The sequence below is a fragment of the Falco naumanni genome, chromosome Z, assembly GCF_017639655.2.
Source record: "Falco naumanni isolate bFalNau1 chromosome Z, bFalNau1.pat, whole genome shotgun sequence".
In the NCBI taxonomy this organism is placed as follows: Eukaryota; Metazoa; Chordata; class Aves; order Falconiformes; family Falconidae; genus Falco; species Falco naumanni.
Genome location: NC_054080.1, coordinates 12,340,815 through 12,361,194, shown reverse-complemented (window position 1 = coordinate 12,361,194; position 20,380 = coordinate 12,340,815). Strand labels below are relative to the sequence as shown.

At 39.5% G+C, this 20,380-nt stretch overlaps 1 protein-coding gene across 12 annotated transcripts in view; it reads right to left on the bottom strand.

Moving 5' to 3' along the window:
• Window positions 1-1,625: 1,625 nt before the first annotated feature.
• The window catches only part of SUSD1 (sushi domain containing 1), a 52,151-nt gene continuing 33,396 nt past the window's right edge, over window positions 1,626-20,380 (bottom strand). For 8 of the 12 annotated variants that reach the window (XM_040579511.1, XM_040579512.1, XM_040579501.1 and 5 more), the window contains 5 exons: window positions 14,086-14,179; window positions 12,806-13,061; window positions 8,985-9,024; window positions 5,562-5,655; window positions 1,626-2,738 (listed from right to left, as the gene is read on the bottom strand). In XM_040579511.1, the coding sequence (XP_040435445.1) occupies window positions 2,600-2,738; window positions 5,562-5,655; window positions 8,985-9,024; window positions 12,806-13,061; window positions 14,086-14,179 (623 nt within the window). In that variant the 3' untranslated portion in view covers window positions 1,626-2,599. The other 4 variants (XM_040579505.1, XM_040579509.1, XM_040579510.1 and 1 more) reach the window with 4 other exon arrangements.

Genomic DNA, 20,380 nt, shown 5'->3' with positions numbered 1-20,380 from the left:
AAGTCTAAAAAGTTCATATTTGAAGTGAAACCCCTTTTAGCATAATGGCATATTTCCTTCTAATGGAATATCAGAGAACTGGTCTTCTTTAGCAGTATTCTTAAACCAGATTAATTTCACTACACAAGCTTGTTTTTGTAACAGACAAAAGTAAGTACAGCCGCTATAACTTCATGTTGTTCTTTTTGTCCAGTCCTATAATAGTTGTTCTAAGTAGAACTTTTAAGAACATTCTTCTAGTCCAGCTATTACTTAATTTCCTACTGTTTAAACCTTTCTACTTTCCCTAAAAAATAATTAAAAATATTTAATTGGAAAGCTTGGGAGCAATAAAGTAGTTTCTGGAAGAGAGACTCTTAACAAATTAACTGTTAACATTTGCACAGTTATTTAAGGAGGACAAGGCTAAATTACTTCTCTGTGCTTCCCACATTAAACTGAAACAGATGTAGATGGAAGAAAGATAAGCGCATGACAAATGAAGACAGGCTCAGAGCCAGAGGCAGGTCTGTCAAGAGCGATAAAAGAGGCAGAGGGAAAGAGTGAAACTTGCAAGACAAAAGCTGTTCTGGAAAACTTAGGCTGGCAGGCAGTCCTGCCTCATTGCTTCTCTCTTATCGGTTCATTCCTGGTTATTAATATGCTGCACCACTCTACTATGCAGAAGCGTGGATGTTTGGTAAGAAAAAACCTTGTTCTGAAAAATTAATGTTATGAAAAGGCAAGCTAGGTAAAGAAAAGGCATACAGAAAAGAAATCACTTGTTGAAGGTTACATGAAGACCTCCAACTTTCCAACTACACTCACTGACAAGACGGACTTTACATTCCTGGTCCTGCATAACATACTGGAACACTGCTGGTCTTAGTAAAAGGTAAAAGAAGTTTTCTTTCACAGAGGATGGCACATCTATCTCTTTAAATAATTTCCTGCTTCTCCAGCTCTCCTTTATTCAGAAACAGCTGCTCATGAACTCTCAAACAGGACCAGAGCAGCAGGCGAATGATCAGAATGAAGTGGTGCAGTTTGTACTGCTATGCCAAACCTTGGCGACTTATTCCATTGAGAAAGGGAATTATAAGCAGAACGTGTGAGAATGAATTCTGCAGAAGAAACTGAAAAATTAAGTAACAGTAGCCCAGTATGAACAGTTAAGTTGTTCTTTCTCAATCAATGAAGGAAAACATTAACAACTCTTAACCACTAATGTTGACAAAGATGTTCTTACTCAGCTACTAACTACTGAAAACTTACTAACCCAAAGGGCAGATTTAGTAAGCAGTAGAAATGCTGAGTAACAGAAGTGATATCTGCCCAAATCCGAAAAACAAGCACCACCAGTTAAGTACGGCAGTTAAAAGTTCTCTCATGTAACTTTGACTGTTAAAAGCTCTCTCATGTAACTTTGACTGTAATTCCTCTCTGCTACCAACTATGAAGTCCGTTGTTACACTTTAAAATACCCCTTTTAAACATCAAAAAGGTATTACACAATCTAGAGAGACAGAATATCTAAAATTATAAAGCCACCAGGAATCAGAAACACTTAGAATTCCCAGAATGAGTATCCTATATTCAAATTGGTAAAACATAAAATGTAAGTCCGAAAAAATGACAACACTGAGTAAAAAACAGAACTATTGCTTTTTTATTTCACGATAACAGAATGATTTTGCTAATATGTCACAAAGCAACTTCTGAACAGGAGTGGAAGTAATCAAATGTACTTGCTTTTTTCTTACAGAAGGAAAAAATATTAACTGAGAGTATACCATAGGAAATTGGTTAATTGTACTTTATTAAGTTACTCTAACCAGATGTTACATACAGCTCATTAACCAGACAATAATTTAATGGCTTTACTCAGCTTAATTACAGAACAGAGATTAACAAAACTGCACTTAACACAGGTAGATCCTTATTTAGTTTCACATGCCACTAAAGTTGCTCAGCTTTTTGGCAAATGGCAAATTTTATATATTGTTATATTATTTGCAATAATTGCTAATTGTTATGAGCAATGATTGCAGTATCTCTGGAACACACCTGCTACTGACAATATTTAAGTGTGACAATTTCATGGCTAACTCTGTACTTGCTATTTAAGTACCATTACATTTAAGTGACTGATGAAAGTCTTCTACCTTTATACTTGGAAATACAATAGGTACTTTATCTGATATAAGGGTTGATCTGGATTTTCTCTTACAATGGACCAGTTTACCGAGGTATCTAAAGTAGCAGTTGATCCTCAGGCAGTCTCATCTTGATCAAGGTATTATTCGTGTAATGAAGTACAATACAGACCCTCATTATCAGGCATTCATGTGGCTGGAATAGATGAAAACCTGTGGCAAACACACTGGGTGGATGCTAATGTCCCTGACACAAACCTGTTTGTGAGAGAAGGTTCTCCTCTGCATAACCACACCATCCAGACACAAGGGGAGACAATAAATATCTCACTTCCAGTAACAAACACATTTCAGCTGCCCATGCTATAGTACATATGTACCATGTAGATACGTCCATACCCGACAGATGCTGGCTTTGGTAAGAAGAGTGCATTCTCTCTACGCTGACTTCAGGGGATAACACATCAGAGGCGAGAGACATTTTCAGTCTCTAGGAATGATGATGTAATCCCTGTTTGTGCCACATCCATTGTAGCAGATAAATGTACAGCCTCACAGGCAAAAGCAGCAGGTGGGAAGCGCACTGTGCTGTGGAGATAAGCGCTGGAGAAAGAAAAAAAAAATCCAGTAAAAAAAAAAAAATACTTAAAACCCATTCAAGTTTCAAGCATGGATATAACAGAGAACTTGCATTATCCATATTGATGGGATAAATGACAGAGCTTCTAAGTTTTTAAAGACTTAAGGTGCTGGCATAAATTCTGAACTTTACAGCCAGTGCAAGATGGGTAGGAAGCATTCCCATAGGCTCTGATGACTAACTGATCTACATTAACCTTGTAATTGACAACACTTATGCCCAATGCAGAACTTCAGAAAGCTCAACTTTTGGCACTGTCCTTACGCATCTGAATGGGCGTCGCATAAAAGGAAGCAAAGGATTAGGAGGAATGAAGCAAGGTGAATTTGTGACAAGGTATCTTAAAAATAACAACTATGGGTTACACATTTTTTTAAATGAAAAAAATTAATCAGCAGTCAGGCCATGTGCTTTGTGAATCCAGTGTTAGAGTTCTACTCACTACAGAACAGTTAAAACTGCTGTTAGCAAACATGTTACTGGGAATTCACAATCTGTCCTGCTGTGGTAATATAATCCCTGAGGCAGCAGACTGGTGAGCTTTTGAATACAGTAGTTCTTTGTAACAGAAGCTGCAGAACAGAAAAACTTACAGGGACCCCAATCCAAGACCATTCCCCTGACACCATGACATGATCAGTTGTGGTGTCATTCCTGACAAATGTTTGTTAAACAGGCTCTTGCAGACCATCCAGAAGCCATGGTTCCACAGGATTCACAGCAATCTGCTCCCACACCTCTCTCTCCTACTGTTCGGAAGCACACAGGTACACTGCCCATCCATGGATGGTACATGTACCATAGGCACTATGGACAGGAGGAAGTTGCTCTGGAAGCTTTTTGTGTACTTGTATATCATGCTTCTTGGCAGTGTCTTCTCTGCCAGGCTAAGCAACCAATTATTAGATTGCCCTACTTGCAGTCAGATCAAGTAGGTCTCATGTCTTCTTTTGTCAAGTTCCTCTGTCTCTTTCTCCTGATGGGCCACATCTTTCTTGGAATACAGTGCCTAAAACAGGACCACGGCTTTACAACTGGACAGTGCAAAGGGCTGACTTGACATGTTTTTTCAAATTACATTCTTATCAGAATGCATTAAACTGCTGCTTATTTAAAATTAAAAGAGAATTTTTTATTTATGAACATTACAGCTACTTCTTGTGAGCACTGTAAAGGGTCTTATCACAACTGACATCTGGGTTTTCCCTTCTCTGCCTCCTACTGGGATGGGACAGCTTTAACTTCTGCCAAGGATTCTCTTCTCTAAAGCAGGAGAATGAATTCAAGAATTTCTCTGTACATGGGATCAAAAGCCTAAAAGATACTGGTTCAATTATCAAGTCCTGGTCCCCAACATTGCACCATGACCTGTCACATGTACTCAATGTAGGCAGCTCCCCAAGGATGTCACCTGGGTTTTGTGGGTTTTTTTGTTCTCACTCCTTTTAAAAGACGACTGAAATGGAAGTTCAGGACCTAATCTCCTCTACACTCATTCACAATTGTTCATACTCATACATGATTCTTTCAATATTGTCTATTATCTTAAATAGCTTTCCTATCACTGTGATGTTAATTGATTTGACAGTTTTGAAAAGTATTTATATCCCTCTCTCACATTTTCACCAGAGAAACTGAAATAACTGAGGAGCCTCTCACACCATGACAGCCCAGGGACACCTTTCCTCCTGCAATAAGCCCTCTGCCAGGAGTGCTTGTTAGACACCAAGACAGTTATTGCCCCTTCTGCCTCAAATGTCAAAGCTGACTCTGACCATGTTTTTCAAAAATCTAAAAAACCCCAAGACTGGAAGCCTAAGTTTACCACTGTATCCTATTGCCACGGGAATCCTGAGACCCCTTTCTTCAATTAAAGAAGAAGAAAAAACCCCAAAACAACCCTGGATATTTTGAAATTTAGATTGTAAGAACTGGTTTGAAATTTAGACAGCTGCAAACAATCCAAATAACCCTACTTTCTCCACCCCTGTATAAGACTAGGTCCTTCTATTTCTAAATTCCAAACAAGCAGCTTAACCAATCGATGCTCTAGATTTCACAGCCCCCCAGCTGGAGGCTCCTGACCTTTCAAGGGACATAAGTCAGAAGACTACTCTTAGAAATAAACATATTTGAAGAGCAACAAAGATGCATTTTTCAGTGAAGAGATTTTATATAAACACAGACATTCACAGTTACTTAAAGGCACATATTTGTTTTACCTTTGAAAGGAAGACAGTCAGAAAGTTACTGCCCCTGCATGAAGGATCATGGAACAGAAAGAAATCAAATTCTCAAAAATTTCTAACATGTTTTTATTGTGCCCTTTAGCTAAAGATCAACTGCTACTGAAAAACAATCCTTTTAGGCTTTTTGAATAAAGTTGGGCAGACTAGAAATTGGTTCCTTACATAAGAAAAGTACTTCAACATTTCTGTTGGTATGACTGCACTTCCAGAGTAGCAGAGTAAATAAATGTCATTTATTTAGTTACCATTAAATCAAAACACCTTTGAACTAAATTCCAGGTGCTACTCACTGTCTGAATCCTTCCTTTATTAAGATGAGCCCCATACTTTTCAGATGTTTTGCCAGTGACTGCTAAGATATAGAGGGCATCAGTTAAAGCAATGGACAGCATTAATGGCCACTGAAGGAACTCTTTAATAATCATTTCTAACCACCCAAGAGGCCTAAAACTAAGTAGGTTGGCAAGAAAAAGTATCTGAAAAGAAAAACGCATAAGCCTTGTACAGGAGAACTAAAAAACTGGAGTTACTACATACCGTGCCACTGAGAATGACAGGAACAGTATAAGGCAGACAGCAGCAACTGACCCTAATCCAACAGCACTCATGTATCGCAGAGTGGGTGATAAATCTGAAAGAAAGTAGCAAAGAATTCAAACAAACACCAAGTAGTTTAGCTTCAGTCTGCTGACTGACCAACTGAATCTGCTCAAAGCTGAAGTACTGCAACAAATCTCAGATGATGGACTTAACTCCTTAGTCAAGTGGTAATGGAGCTGACTATCCAGGAGTTACGGTCCACTTGAGGAAGTAAGATTAAATGGTGTATTTCTCAGAAGTGGTTATAAATTCTCCATCCCTCATTTTCCTGTCATTTTTTATTTTTTATTTTTTATTTTTGGTCCAAGTGCCAGAATTGGAACAAACTTGGCAACGACAGCCTTACCCAAGGCTGTAATACCAGAAGCCACACAGGGACAGAACAGAAGGCTTACAGTGATATGCTGTCAAAACCTGAATTACTAAAACTTGCTGTTGAAGGTAACTTAAGAAACCCAAAACTCAATCCCTTCCAGCCACCTCTATTCCATTTTCAGCATCAGTCAAAGGTTACCTATTTCTTACTGGATTTCCCACAGACATCTAGGATGCTGTTTCTTATTCCTGCAATATTCCACAGCATTACTTGCTATTAAATCCTGCAAGCATGAGCATTTAATGTTTTCGTAAAAATTTAAGTTCTTGCAAAAATGTCACTTACTCAGTGAAATTATTGTATACGTCCACCTTGAGAATCACAGTGCCTGAATATCAGAAAAGCAACTTCTGTTACTTAAACTGAACTCTTTTTTTGGCTCATCCAAATGTACACCAATGACCAGCTCTACAGTGCATGTACATGTCAGAGACCAGCTGGAGTACATGGAGCTCTGCCTGGAGATGAGTGAGGAACTGACAGAGAGCTTATGGGTCACAACTAAATGGAAGGCAGGTGCAGGTGACATAGTGGGGGTCTGCTACCAACCCAGTCAGGAGGATGGAGCAGATCAGGCCCTTACAGACAGATGGGAGCAGCCTCACATTCATAAGACCTGGTCCTCATAGCAGAATTTAACCACCCCGATATCTGTTGGAGGGACAATACAGCAGGGCACGGGCAATCCAGGAGGTTCCTGGAATGCATTGGTAACTTCCTTCTCCAAGTGACAGAGGAGTCAACGAGGAGAGATGCCATGCTGGACCTTGTTCTCACCACCAAGGAGGGGCTGGTGGGGAATGTGAAGCTCAAGGGCAGCCTTGGCTGCAGTGACCATGAAATGGTGGAGTCCAAGATCCGTAGGGCAGCAAGGAGGGCTGTGGATGCCACATCCCTGGAAGTGTTCAAGGCCAGGCTGGACAGGGCTTTGAGCAAACTGGGCTAGTAGAAGCTGTCTCTGACCATGGCATGATCTTTAAGGTCTCTTTCAACCCAAAGCATTCTATGATTCTACAGGCACGATGGTGGCTGGGCATTCACCCTTAACAACTGATCTGAAGCGCAAAAAATCATACAGACCCTTAAGCAGAACATTAGTAGTTTACCATCTTGGCCTAACACTTCTTAGTGAAGCAAGGCCTGTGTCTTTTATCTGTGCAACACCTCTCACCTGTAAACTTACTGTGAGTCTGGCAAAATAAAGAATTTCAGACAGAGACCCTACAAGGAAAATCTGTTCAACCTACAAGCATGTTCAGTTTTGGTAAAAATTATATCTGTCCTTACGTCACTGTAATACCAGTTTCAATAAGCAAGTTATGCAACTCTGAAGCAGATGTCAGCCCTCCATAAAAATGACAGAACAGTCTTCCCTACACACTGTAGAGTGTACTTGGTGAAAACCCTTAAAATTCATTTTATGTCTTTATGACAGAAGAAAGCATGCTTTTAACAGTTTTCTAGCACTTTTTATGACAATGATTTATCACACAACGTGTAGCTTTGTCTAGAGGGCATCTGAAACAGACCCATTTGGTTTGGATTTAATTTACAGATTTGCCTTCCACGCAAGATGAATTAAGAAATACTCCTCAAAGGATTCAGTAAGCCAAAAATACTGTCAGCCTTTCCAGCTGAAGAAGTACATTAGGCCAAGGACACCATGTGGCTAGAAGTCCATTGAATATAAAGGCAAATGGATTTACAACAGAAAGCCAAAGGCCTGACCTGTCCTACTCCCATCTTCCAGTGCCCATTCTTTTCATCTCAAAACCAAAATCCACCTATATACAAGACAGCGTCTGACAAAGGTCTACAAGCTGATAAATGACAAATTCAGAAGAGGACAGTTGTCTGTCTTTGCAGTTATTTCACCGCTCTTGCCTATATAGCTCTAGCAATACAGCCCGCAAACCCAGGGAATCCTTGATCTTAGCCTAGTCTCCACAACCACAAACTGCCTGAATTATACTCTAAGTGTGGTGAAACACGAACTAGATCTCGAAAGTACACAAAAAAAGGTAACCTAGAAATAAACAAACAGTTGTCACCACAAGATCAGTAACAGCACTAGTCAAATGTGGGTTTTGTGAACAGTGGAGATGCACCTCAAGCACTCCATGCTCCATATGATTTACTGGTATTCCAAAGTACTGTCCTACTCTCCAGTGTCACCACATTTCCTAACTCCAATTTGTGAATCTTTAAACTCAAAAGCAGAATTTAGAGTTTGCACAGGAGTCCAGCACTGCCACTTCGCCAGGAGAGGAGAAAGTTTGCTTTTTGCTGAAACATGATGAAATAGGTGAAGAGAACACTTTCTACCACAGTGGAAAGGAGGGAAACTTGATGTCTACTGGATTCCAACCCCCTCTGAGGTAAACTCATTCACTGGAAACATTTTACAGTCAAAAAAGTAAAACAAAGATAAAAGCACACTGAGAATTTCACTGGCTTTTAAAGTTATGCCATGGTGTTTTTAAGAAAGTGTACTTAGAAGTACAAAAATTAGCCATACTTTTCATTTTTGCCTGGTGTCTTTTGTTTTCCTAAGTTCATAACAGGACAATTTTCCAATGACCACTTGAACTTACCAAAATAAATAATGTGGCTTCTAAAAGGTAGAAAATGTTAGTGTTTTTTTAAAAAATCTTTAATCCAATATAGAACTATCTTAAAACTTTCAGATCTTCTGTGCTTCAAATCCTTTATGCACAAAAATTGCTGTAAAGACTTGGATGTGATGCATAGAAAAAGTAATCTTGAAAACCAGGGAGAAGCCAGAGAATCCATTTTAGATTGGATTACTGAATGCATTAGAATGGAAGACCAAAGGGAAATTTTCTGCCTCTAACCTTTCCAACCCTCAAAGTCAACCAACCATTAGTGGCAAATAAAGAAACAGCTATAGCAATTATTAGTTTACACTGCCAAGCAAAGCCACGACAAATTCCATTTTCTCATTGAAAGAAAAGTTGACTTACTTTTAATTTGTGCCCAGACAGCACAGGACTGTGTCCTCACCTGAAAATGAAAACATAAAAATCACTGTTTCACGTGAAAGAAATATATTTTCACTAACATCCTCTGCAGGAGCAGCCATCCGCAACATACTGTATTTTATTACTATGGGGAATGGAGATTGTTATTCCCCTGGTAGCAGCCTCTAGCCTGTCTGAAAAGATTATAAACTATAAAGATAAGATTAGAGACTGAGCTCTGATGAAAGGCTGGCTCTATTCTTTGAGACCATCACTCTTCCCTTCTTTCTACAAACTCTGCATGCAAGTAAAATGGAAGGATCTTTGGAAGCCGCTTGCATACTAATTCAGAATTTATGAAATGCTAAGATAAGGCTGAATATGCTGTATTAACTCTACCCCCATGTAGACTGTATATGTTAAAATATGGTACTTAGTGGCATGTTTTTCAAATACTGGACATGGGGTTTTTTCAGTTATGACAATTTGTTTGCTAATTTTTAACAGTTTTTATAGAATACTTATAGTAATTTATCTTCACAGTAGTTGAATAAATGTTTATCAGGGGTCTGCTTTTGCAGACTTTTTTAACAAGTTTGGTGTTTTTACAGTAAGCTTTGGTGCCTGTAAAGTTTTTTTACCCCAGCACTTCACACTCACACACACATACACAAGAACTTCAAAGTTCTGCTGTCTATCATATAATTACTGTGAAGTCTATTTTGGTAATGCTTCTAGACATACTTTTCTGCTAAATGACTTTCACAGACTTTCATCGAATACATACATGTATATTTCTCATGTTTTGGTGAAACGTGTATTATGTTGCTATGGATAACAGTGTTTCTATGAAATTGAAGGCTACATTTTGAGGCATTTGCAAAAAGGGCAAAGCCATGTTTATATGCTTAATCTTACTTGAGTCTGCATGCTGAACTGTGGAATCTCAGTGCTTCTTAAACTCATGTTTTATAAGGAATTTTCTGTTTATTTAAAAAGATAAAAAACTGACAAAAATCTCTTAGGAGAAGGAGAATAAAGAACAAGGGTGGATTTAAAAACTCAACCAGATGCCAGATCCAGGAGGCACTGGTGTGAGTGCCGTCATCTTGAAATAGCTACCTCCATGACATACCCTAGTTTGCCATCTCCTGCTTATCAGAGAAGTTACAGAGCTCCCAGGTATCTAAGCAGCAAAGTTCACTGATCTGCACTATATACTAAATGAAATTATAATTCCTTTCATCTGACGAATCAGCACCTTTCCAGAAAGTTATAATTGAAATTACTCCTCTAAATAACTTCAGTATCCATGGCTTTCAAAGTCCTTATTTCAACCTGAATATTCACAGGTACTTCACAGATAACTAAACCAGAGATAGAAACGCCTTCCACAGCTGCAAACTTAAAAAGAGATTTTGAGAAAAGAGAAGACATTCTGCCTCACTTCCCTCAGATGACTTTTTATTAGGCTAATTTCAACAGACTCTTCTCATAATAGGGGTCATTTTGATGCCAGTGTTCCAAAAAGGTCATAGCTTTTCCCCTAAAAAGACTGCAAATCATCTTCACCTTTCACAGCCTTGCTCTTACTTCTGTTACATGCACAAACATAAAAAAAAAACAAAAAAAAAAAAAACAAAAAAAACCCCAACTGATCCAAAAAAAACCTGAACAAAAGCTATGCTAAAGAAATTAATCTCAAATAAGTTTGAACCCCAATAACCTTTTTTAGTTCTTGCCCTTCACAATGAGCCTTAGCGCTCTGCACAGCATGGAATCCATAAAGTAATCATTGGAGATTAAAATAGGTACCAGATGGGTTTGAGTTATTTAATCAGCAGTATCCCTCACGGAGAAGGAGACTTTCAAGGGTGGACAATTTGTTTTCATGATAATGACAGTAAATTCTCATTTGTTCCCAAATCCTCCCTTGGTCTCCATCATCCCTATATTCCAATTGCCAAGTTCATCAATATGAAAAATGGTGATTTCCCTTATCTCTGACTTCCTGACTGCTTTCCTTGTACTTCCCCAGCAATCTCCTCAGATCACCTGACCAGTCTTTTAACACATCTGACTGTCCTAAACAAATGACACTTGTGTTTTAAATCCTCCACCTTGAAAAATAAACCGACAGTAAAAACTGCACAGTAGACATCTTTCTCATGACCTCCAAATCTGAGCAAGGGATAAATTAATGTGGACTCGATAAAACGGAACAGCTTACTTGTCTGAAGTGTCCACACAACTTTACTTGATTCCCCCCGCCTTACCACAAAGAAAATGTGTGAGGTATATTGAGGAATAATGGCAACAAAGTCACAACCATGCCCTGATTTTGCAGCATGTACGATACAAATTGTATCATTCTCAGCATGAAGTGGTCTGGAGCCAAAAGGGACTCTGCAGGATGCCAGAACATAGAAGTCAGTAATGGGAACGCTAGTTAGGTGTCTATGACATATATTTCTAGTGTGTCTATATTCAAATGGAAATGTGTTCACAAATAAAATACACTACAGAAATGCTGATATACATTTCACATATATCAATAATTGAAGGCAAATTAAAAAGCAAGCTTTTAAATATTAATTCTTGAATCCAAATTTAGTTACCTAGCAGATTTTAACAAATGCTCAAAACCCAACAACCCTCAAATTGTAACTCTGATTGTCTTTAACTTCTTAATACCACCAACTGCACAAAATACAAGGGCATGAGAATTGAAGATAAACCAGTATATTTGAGCCACAGGTCTAAGTTTGGTTTCAATGGGGCAGAGCTGGGAACAAAAGCTGTTTGGTATTTGCAATCCTAATAATGATTTCTAAATGCTGTATGTAACTTTACGTACTTCATCATGTAACAAAAGCCAAGCAGGAAAGTGTGTATTAAGTTGTTGCATTCTAAATGGAGGGAAGCCAAGAGTGACTTGTACCAATAGCAATAATAATATTCCATTAAATCAGTGGCCTAGAAAATACATCTAGCAATGCTAGACGTGAAACATCAGGAAATAATCTACATGAAACAGAAAGAATAATGTAACTTAGAAGCAGTTTAACAAACAGCTGGCAGAGATGCATAAGCAATCTGCACTGTTCTGTGCAAGAAAAACCTCAACACAAGTAACAATAGGAAATGTTCCCCAGTATCAGGAAATATTGAAGGGAAACTGCTAGGGAAAAGAATGCATAAAAGCCAAGGATACATAAACAGAGTTCAACAATGTATTTAGGAGTGCTTAAAGCAGCTAAACTTGACTCATTAACAATCCTGCTCCACAGAGTATATTTTTTAAAAAATATTACTTGTCCAGGTTCCAGTATATTTTGGCCTAATGACACTACTTATGCTGTCATGTGTAATTTCCCTACTTCCCTCACACAATTAATTAAAAATTTGTGAGAAACAACAGCCTTGTATCAGGTTCAGAAATTACTTTATCTGTGCTACGAAAACTTAGATCATTGTTAAAGTAGATGACACACAAAACATGTGCTGCACAGATTAGTAAAATACCAGTAAGAGCTATTACATGTACTTCTTTTATGTCACTCCCTTTGGACTGAGGCAGAGTTACATTTCTCAATACAAGATGTTTTAATTTACTGAGATTTGGGTGTAGGCTTCCAAATTTGTAGAGAACTATTTACAAGTGACTCACAGATCAGTTTTTGCAGGCTTCCTTGCTTCGTTCCGCCTAACAGATTCTTGTAACATCATAAAAAATTTTAACACAATGCTAACATTTTCCTCTTGTTTCCCCAGAAATCTTTCATTCAACAGGTATAAAGAAAAGGTTTTAAAGCATCAATTACCTTATTCCACTCACTTATTATTCTCAAAAAAACACAATACTCTTCTCCCAGCTTTAAAGGAGCATTATAAAACTTCCCGTAGTAATGTCTGTCTCCAAGAGCAATGGACATGTTATCAGCAACATCCTTCGCCTGAAATTCAGCTGCCACATATCCTTTAACATCAGTGGTGTTACTAAAGAAAGCTGCAGCAGCAAAGGAGTCACAAATAAAAGTGCTTTGCAAACCCAGAGGAAGAACAATCACTTGATAAAGACTAGAGCGAAACAAAAAAAGTAAACATTAGCCCTCACTTCAGTGTACTAAGCATCAGACATTCATTAATTGTCTTTTCTATTAACTGCTCTTTACTGCTTTTTATTAACAATATCCAACACAAATGTTTCTTTCACTAAAATATTGCTCTCTGTGTGTTCCATTGCATTTTGAACAAAAAGCAGCACAGCCTAAAGATGGTTCTCCTCATCACATGCACATTAACTTTACATATTTATTCATGTTCAGAATAGCATTGAACTGAGTTATTGGAGGCCATCTCTTGCTTCTGTCATCTGACACGTAAGTTCAGATTATTATTGATCATTTCCCAGAAACAAGACTTCTTCTGTTTAAAGAAGGACAGGACAGGTACCATTTATAAAAAATTAATCAAATCTGCCTTCAGACCTCTCAAAACAACGTGTAATTTTTGGTATCCAACCATAGGAAGGATAATGATCAGAGCTGTTACACTAGTAATTTGCTGAAACACTATAAGCTTTCAAATATTTTCTTTGGTGAAATGTTTTGTTACAACCACCTTTTTCTTCTACCACCAACATCACTTGGTAAGGCATACATCCTTTTTATCTAGAAACATATTTTGGTAGTAACACACTAATATGAAAACAATACTTCAGACATTGTTCACCATTTCCTCTGGGTCCCAGAAAAAAATATTGTACTGGCTGCATGTGGGAACAGAAAAACCACATGAGTAGAGCTGTGGTTGGATCCATCAAAAAAAATCTACTCTGACTGCATTGTGGATAAAGGAAAAAAAAACCAAACTAAAAATCAACAGTGAAAACTCACAATTACCAAAACGAGAATTTTGTTCCAGCTGGGAAAAGTCTGAAACAAAATATTACTCTGCTGATGGAGGAGAAACTGGGAGTTACATCTTAAGTTTTCTCCCATTGCTAACAAAAATAATCTGACCCCCAGAAAAAGTTCCAATATGTAAGTAACATAAACCTGCAGAATGTTTTTTGAAGGGTAAAGACTGCATAGAGACAAACCTGATCGGTCCATTTTGATCTTCTGCTTTCCGTAGTCTGAGCAAGGGTGCAGAACCTTTTACTGCAACAAATTCTATGTCTGGGAAAGGGGGATCTAGAAAGTAAACAAATACCAGTGCTTCAGAGAGGGTTTTGAAGTATTTCAGGCATGAGGGTTTCTAGCTATTCTTTCCCCAAAACTTCCTTTGTTAACTAAGCCTCAAACTCTGACAGCTAAAGTCTGCAAGCAACATAAATAGTCTGGTCAAGAAAAATACAGAGCAAATACAAGCATGATGGCATGGCAGCCCCAACTCAGACCCCTGTACTGAAGTATATCTGCTAGGTGGGAAAAAGAAAGATGCCCCACAACAGCAGTAGACCACAGTGAAATGAGAAAGGAAAGATTTGTTAAAAGAAGCAGTATTATTTATTAGACTAACTGAAATGGTCAAGAAGAAAAAGATGAAACTCTGGGTACACAGCCCACTACAAGAAATAAAATGCTATGAATAAAGGAGAATCTATAGGTGCCAAAAGCACTTTCAAGAAGGCAACTTCCTTAGTTACTGCTCACAGTCAGCTAGCAATTTCCAGCCCCTTAAATTGGATTTCAATATGGGTACAAAACTCTAATTTGTTTTAGTGGGAATTTGCATCAAGGCCAAAACTGAACAAGCACTTCTGCCTCTAATTTCAATGGCAATGATGACAACTGCACACCACTATCAGCCTGGAAGCAAAAACGAAAAGAGCTTCAGTGTGCACAACCAAGAGGGCAGAATGTGAAGCACAGATAATGTCTACCTCTACCCTAGAAGTCCAAAAGAACTATCACAGATATTTACATGTATGACTGAAAACTGTCTATCAAGCTGCTAAGATGATTGAAGAGTAACAAATGTAGTGCCTAGGTATAGAAAATAAAGGCTTTAGAGCACCATTACCAAGAATAATCAGTGTCATGGAGACAAATAAAAGAAAACCAATGCAGATTTGCCAAAGTCAAGTCACATCAGGCAAAATCTTGCTGAGATGCATAGATTTTTCAAACAAGTGGAATAAAGGTAGCTGCACATATATGCTGAAACATAAAAAACCGTAAGTTCAGCAGGACAGAATGAGGTTTGGTAGAAAAACTACTAAGTGGGTAAGTAACTAGTAAATAGGGATCTAGCAAAATATAGCATGTTGGAAGCAGAAGTACTAAGGTGCAGGAAGGTTATTAGAGAAGTCCCTCCAAGACTAAACAAAGTAAAGTACTTAAGTCTGGCATTTTGTCAACAATTGTGGTGGAAAATTCAGGTGCATACAGATTAATACTTTGCTCAAACAATGTTACTGTAAAACAAATACAGTACGGAGAAATTATGCCAGAAGAATCACCTTTACAGCTGCTGTATGCAGAAATGGGATGAAATTCAACAGTACAAAGCAAAACGTATTACACTTGGGGCGGCTAACGAGATTTTTTTGCCATATATTCTTAGTTCCTTTGAGTAGTTAGAAGAGCACATTAGTACATCTCAGAATGAGTGTTAGTCACCAAAATATAGAAGAAAGAAAAGAAAAGAAAAGAAAAGAAAAGAAAAGAAAAGAAAAGAAAAGAAAAGAAAAGAAAAGAAAAGAAAAGAAAAGAAAAGAAAAGAAAAGAAAAGAAAAGAAAAGAAAAGAAAAGAAAAGAAAAGAAAAGAAAAGAAAAGAAAAGAAAAGAAAAGGCTACTCTAAAAAACAGATTTCTGTAGCACTAGGATAGTACCACCAGAGGTACAAAAGGCCCGGGTGTGATCAGTGTCTCAAATTCCAGTCACCAGTCCAACAGAGCTAAGTGAAACCAGTGCAGAGGATGACTACAAGAAAGATTCAAATAAGGGAGAAACCGCCTTATTTGAGAAAATCAAAACCTTGTCTTTGGAGCCTATTTGAAAGCCTACATGATCTGTGCTTTAAACAGATAAAATATGGGAAAGGAACAGCTTAAGCACAGTGGACCCAAAATAAGGACAACAGTCCATACAAGCATCCCTAGCACGAAAAACCCTACTATGCTCTTGGCAAAAAGCTTCCTAAAGAGGACCTCCTGAAAGCTTATTCAGCCAAATGAATGGCTCTGGTAGTTCCCTTTACCAGATCCTCTTCAAAACCAGGCTATGGGTGAACCACCAGTGAAGAAACCAGCTATAAATGTTTAGGATTGAAATAAGATTAAGATTCATATCTAGCAAAGCCTTAGTGTCCTACAGTGGCTTCCCTCTAATACAGGCAGGGCAGAAAACCCTTTCAGATAGTTTTGAGTTAATGAAGTGCATTGCATGGCTGCCTGCAAGAACAGGAAATGGTCTTTACTTTGGAGGGTCTTCTCAATACTTCTGCAAATGCAGATAATTTTAAAATTTATCTATTTCTATCTGAATGAAGTAAATGAACAAATAATATTTGACATCCAATCTTTATGTACTTTGCATCTTGCAAACCTAAGCAAACTTAAACAGTAAACCCTCCTTTAACTTCAATGGTTCCTCTGTGCGAACATTGCTAGTGGATTGGGTGACAGGCAAATACATGTCAGGGTATATTCGTCTGGTGTATTTCCCCTATCCTCCTTTGCTTTGGCATCCAATACCAGCAGGAGACACTGGTGGAATTATTGATTTCTCTTGAGAATTTTCCTATTTCCAGGAAAAACCTGGGTATTTCTTCTTCAATGCCAGCCAGAATGTGCATTGCATGCAACAGCATCTTTTTTCCAGATAGCAGTGCAAGGGGGAATAGGGGACAAAAAGACTGCTAAGTTTGTAACAATTACATTTTTTAATTTTCTATAATTTGACAGGAAAAATGCAAAACATGAAAATAAATAGCCATCCAGTATTGACAACCCTAGTAAGTGGGCAAAAGAGGGCAAAACCTGAAAAAAAGCATAGTCCTTTTAAAGCCTGGAGTCTTTTGCCATTTTCAGTTGCTGATAAGAAATACTGATTACTACAAACATAAAGTACGCTGAAAACAATCTGCCTGTTTTAATAGGAGAAGTGAACAACTTGCACCAATGCAAAGTAGTAAGGGAAAGGGAGAATACTATGGAGAAATGAGGACTTGCACTAGGTGGGCTGTGAGAAGAAAACAAGATCCTCCAGTCTGTTTAGGTACTGCTAGCACCTTGCCTTTGTTAAAAGATTTTTGGATTTTTTAAAGTCTTCACCAGCAGAACAGACCAACATAGCTGTAGAAGCACCAGGAAAACGCAGAAGAACATAGCAAGAAATGCAAGTATATTCCAAGATAGTCCGACTTGAAGCACTTCCTTGTCATAGCAGTGCTATGTTACTATCACTCGGACATTTCATATTCAGGCTCGTTTTTTACAGTAAGAATCCAGCTGCTGAGTCTCCCTCTGAGCACGAAGTCAGGCTATAGGAAAGGAGTGCACGCCAGGAAGTGCCTACCACTGCAACAGCACAGGGGAACAGCACACACCTCAATGCTGGAGCAAAAGCCTGCTTGGTGTTATACTATAATCATGCTCTTCAGTAAAAGCTACCAAGTTGGAAGCAGTTCAATATTAGATACCATGAAAGCATTTTACAATGGAACAGCTACCTTTCTTCCTTTAATCCTGGAAATGAGCTGTTTACTTCCTGTTTTAAAGCCCTGGGGTTTGCCACTACTATTTACCATTGCAGTCTGAGGACTTGACATGCAAACTGCCACAATACAAGGAACACAGATAACTTCCATGTTTTCTCCAGTAAATTCTCCAGTACTGGTAACAGGAATACTTAATGCCTTTTCTGTCATCTGACCTTTTGTACAGTTTTGAAACTATAACTCCAGGACAACACTGTACTACTTACATTTGGATGTATAATGCAGGCATCAAACTTAAGTTTCCTACACATAAACAGGTCAAAAATGAATGTTCAAATCCATTTCTGTCCCACCCTATATATGCATAGGCACAAAGTTTGTTAAACTAAATTGTTTATATATCATTAAAAAAACTTTACTTGGTGCCAGTATAGTCCTCTTTACAGCTTTCCTACATAATTTTGTGATAAAGACACAGCTTTCAAAACATTAGTGGAATTGAAACACAAAGTCCAAAACCAGATGGCAACTCTTCCCAAGTTCAGGGAAGTAAGCCCAAAAATTCCTCTAAAGGTTAAGTTCTAACTGAAACAAACCTTTGCAGAAATGACATCATTTGTGTGGCATTTCTAGCAACCAAGGGGGTGGGGTTAAAGGTAATTTGAGGGCTTTCTGTCCAAAAAGTTTTCTACTCAATTTTAAAACAAGGAAGTCAAAACCACTGCTGTACATTATAAAAAAAAAAAAAAAAAAAAAAAAAAAAAAAAAAAAGTAGAAATATTGACAAAATAGAGAAGTTTTTTTTTTTACCATTTGTATTGCTGTCTGAGGAGTAATTAAAGTGCACTATATATATAACAGTATAATTGCTTCAAAAAAGAGCGAGAAGAGATATTTAACTTGGAGAAAGACATCACTTCATGAAGAGAAGGAAGGAAGGAGGTTAAATATTTCACATCCACATAAAAGAATCACTTAAATCTTCATTAAAGACTGATCATCTCTGGGAACCCCACTCATGTGATTCCCTCTGCTGACTGCAGCCTTTGTTCTCCTTATCTGTGGCTGAATGTCACACCATGCCATTCATCACAGGAAAGGCATGAATTCAACAAGGCAGACAGTAAAAATGGAGCTAGTGCCCGGTGCCGTGCCACCAGCCAGGGCAGCTCTGCTCGCACTGGTGTACTTTGCCTCCTGCAGCTTTGGCTCCTCACCGTCTGAGACTGAACTCTGCTTCACAAGAAGTCTTTTCTCTTAGGGAAAATGCTCCCCAGGCCAGGACGCCTTTGAAGCGAAATGCTCCTAGCGAAGGAAGGGAAGATGAAAGCAGGGAAACGTGGTTTAGGGGATCTTGACTGGCACCTCTCAGCCTTCCACATACCATCAAGTGAGCTGCCACCATGCCCACAAGTTAGTGTAAATCGCGGCCGTGCAGCAGACGCGAAGCCAGCTCATGCAGCGACACCCGTTTTGTGTGTCAGAGCAAGGCCCTGAAACGGTAGTGGCTCAAGCTGCAGCCCGCACCTGGGCATCCACCTACGGAAGCGAGCGTGCCAGGCAGGGCAGAGCTCCGAGAGCAGCTCTGTGGGCTCCTTCCTCTGCAAAGCCCCAGGGGCTGCAGTCAGGCTGACAAGGGGTGGAGATTCTTGCCTAATGTCACTGGCAAGGCAAACAGGAGGTTCCCTCTAGGGCCGCCGTTCTCCCTTGCTCAAGAGTGTGAGGACCGAGAAAACTTTTGGAAGCAGATAAAGCAGCCACAGCAAAAGCATCCTGCAGGCACCTCAGCTTTCCATCTGAGCACCCTTCAGCAGCTTCGTTTTCACCATCCGCCCTTTAGTGACACAACGCAGCTCACGAGAACTTTTCTCGGAAATCCCGGCACAGCAGTGTTGTGCAGTTTTTGCCAAGGTGCTGTTTTCCGCAGCTGTGTAAAGGCCAACGATTCACCCGTGGCTCTCGTGAGGGGAAGCTGAATGGAGCTTCTTTGCATCCGTGGCTGGAGGTAAACCCTGTGTCCCAGGGAAATGCCGGGACAGCCTGAGTGCCCTGTGAAATCCTGTTCTTCTTCAGCCTACTTTAACTCCTAGGGCACCAGGCTGAACGAAGGGGAGCACCTGCAGGCAGTGATGCAACGGAAAACGACGTTTATTTAATCACCCAAGGGAAGAACAGGCTGAGCGATGGTAAGGGCAGCTACACCTCACCCCACTTGCAGCTCAGGGCCAGCCCCTGTGCCTGCACGTAAGAACTTTTGGCTCATATCTGCAAAAGTGAAGCTGGGCCCACGGCTTCACGTGGCTGTTCGCGCATCCAGACAGTGAAACGCCGGCTGTCCCCCTGAGGTCAGGCCTTGCCACAGGCGGGCAGGGCCAGGGCAGCGTTGCCGCTTGGCAGAGGAGCGACCGGGGCAGCATCAGCCGTAGCCGCCCTTGGGGGCTGCTGTGGTTCCGGGAAAGGCATCGCACAGGGTACGTGGTGTGTGGCACACAGAAGGTGACCCTGCCTGCCGCGGCGCGTGCTGCTTGGTGTACATCGCTTGGGGTTTGTTAACACAGAAGGTCCTGGGCTAATGGGTGTGGTGTCCCAGGAGGTTAGGCGTAGCCTGAAATTCCTCGGAGGTGGCACCAGTCAGCATCCCTCGGGAGCGAGCCTTTGAACGTGTGTTTTCTAGGAGCCTCTTAAACCCCAGGTCTCTGTGCGCTGAGCTACATGCTTGGTCTCTGCT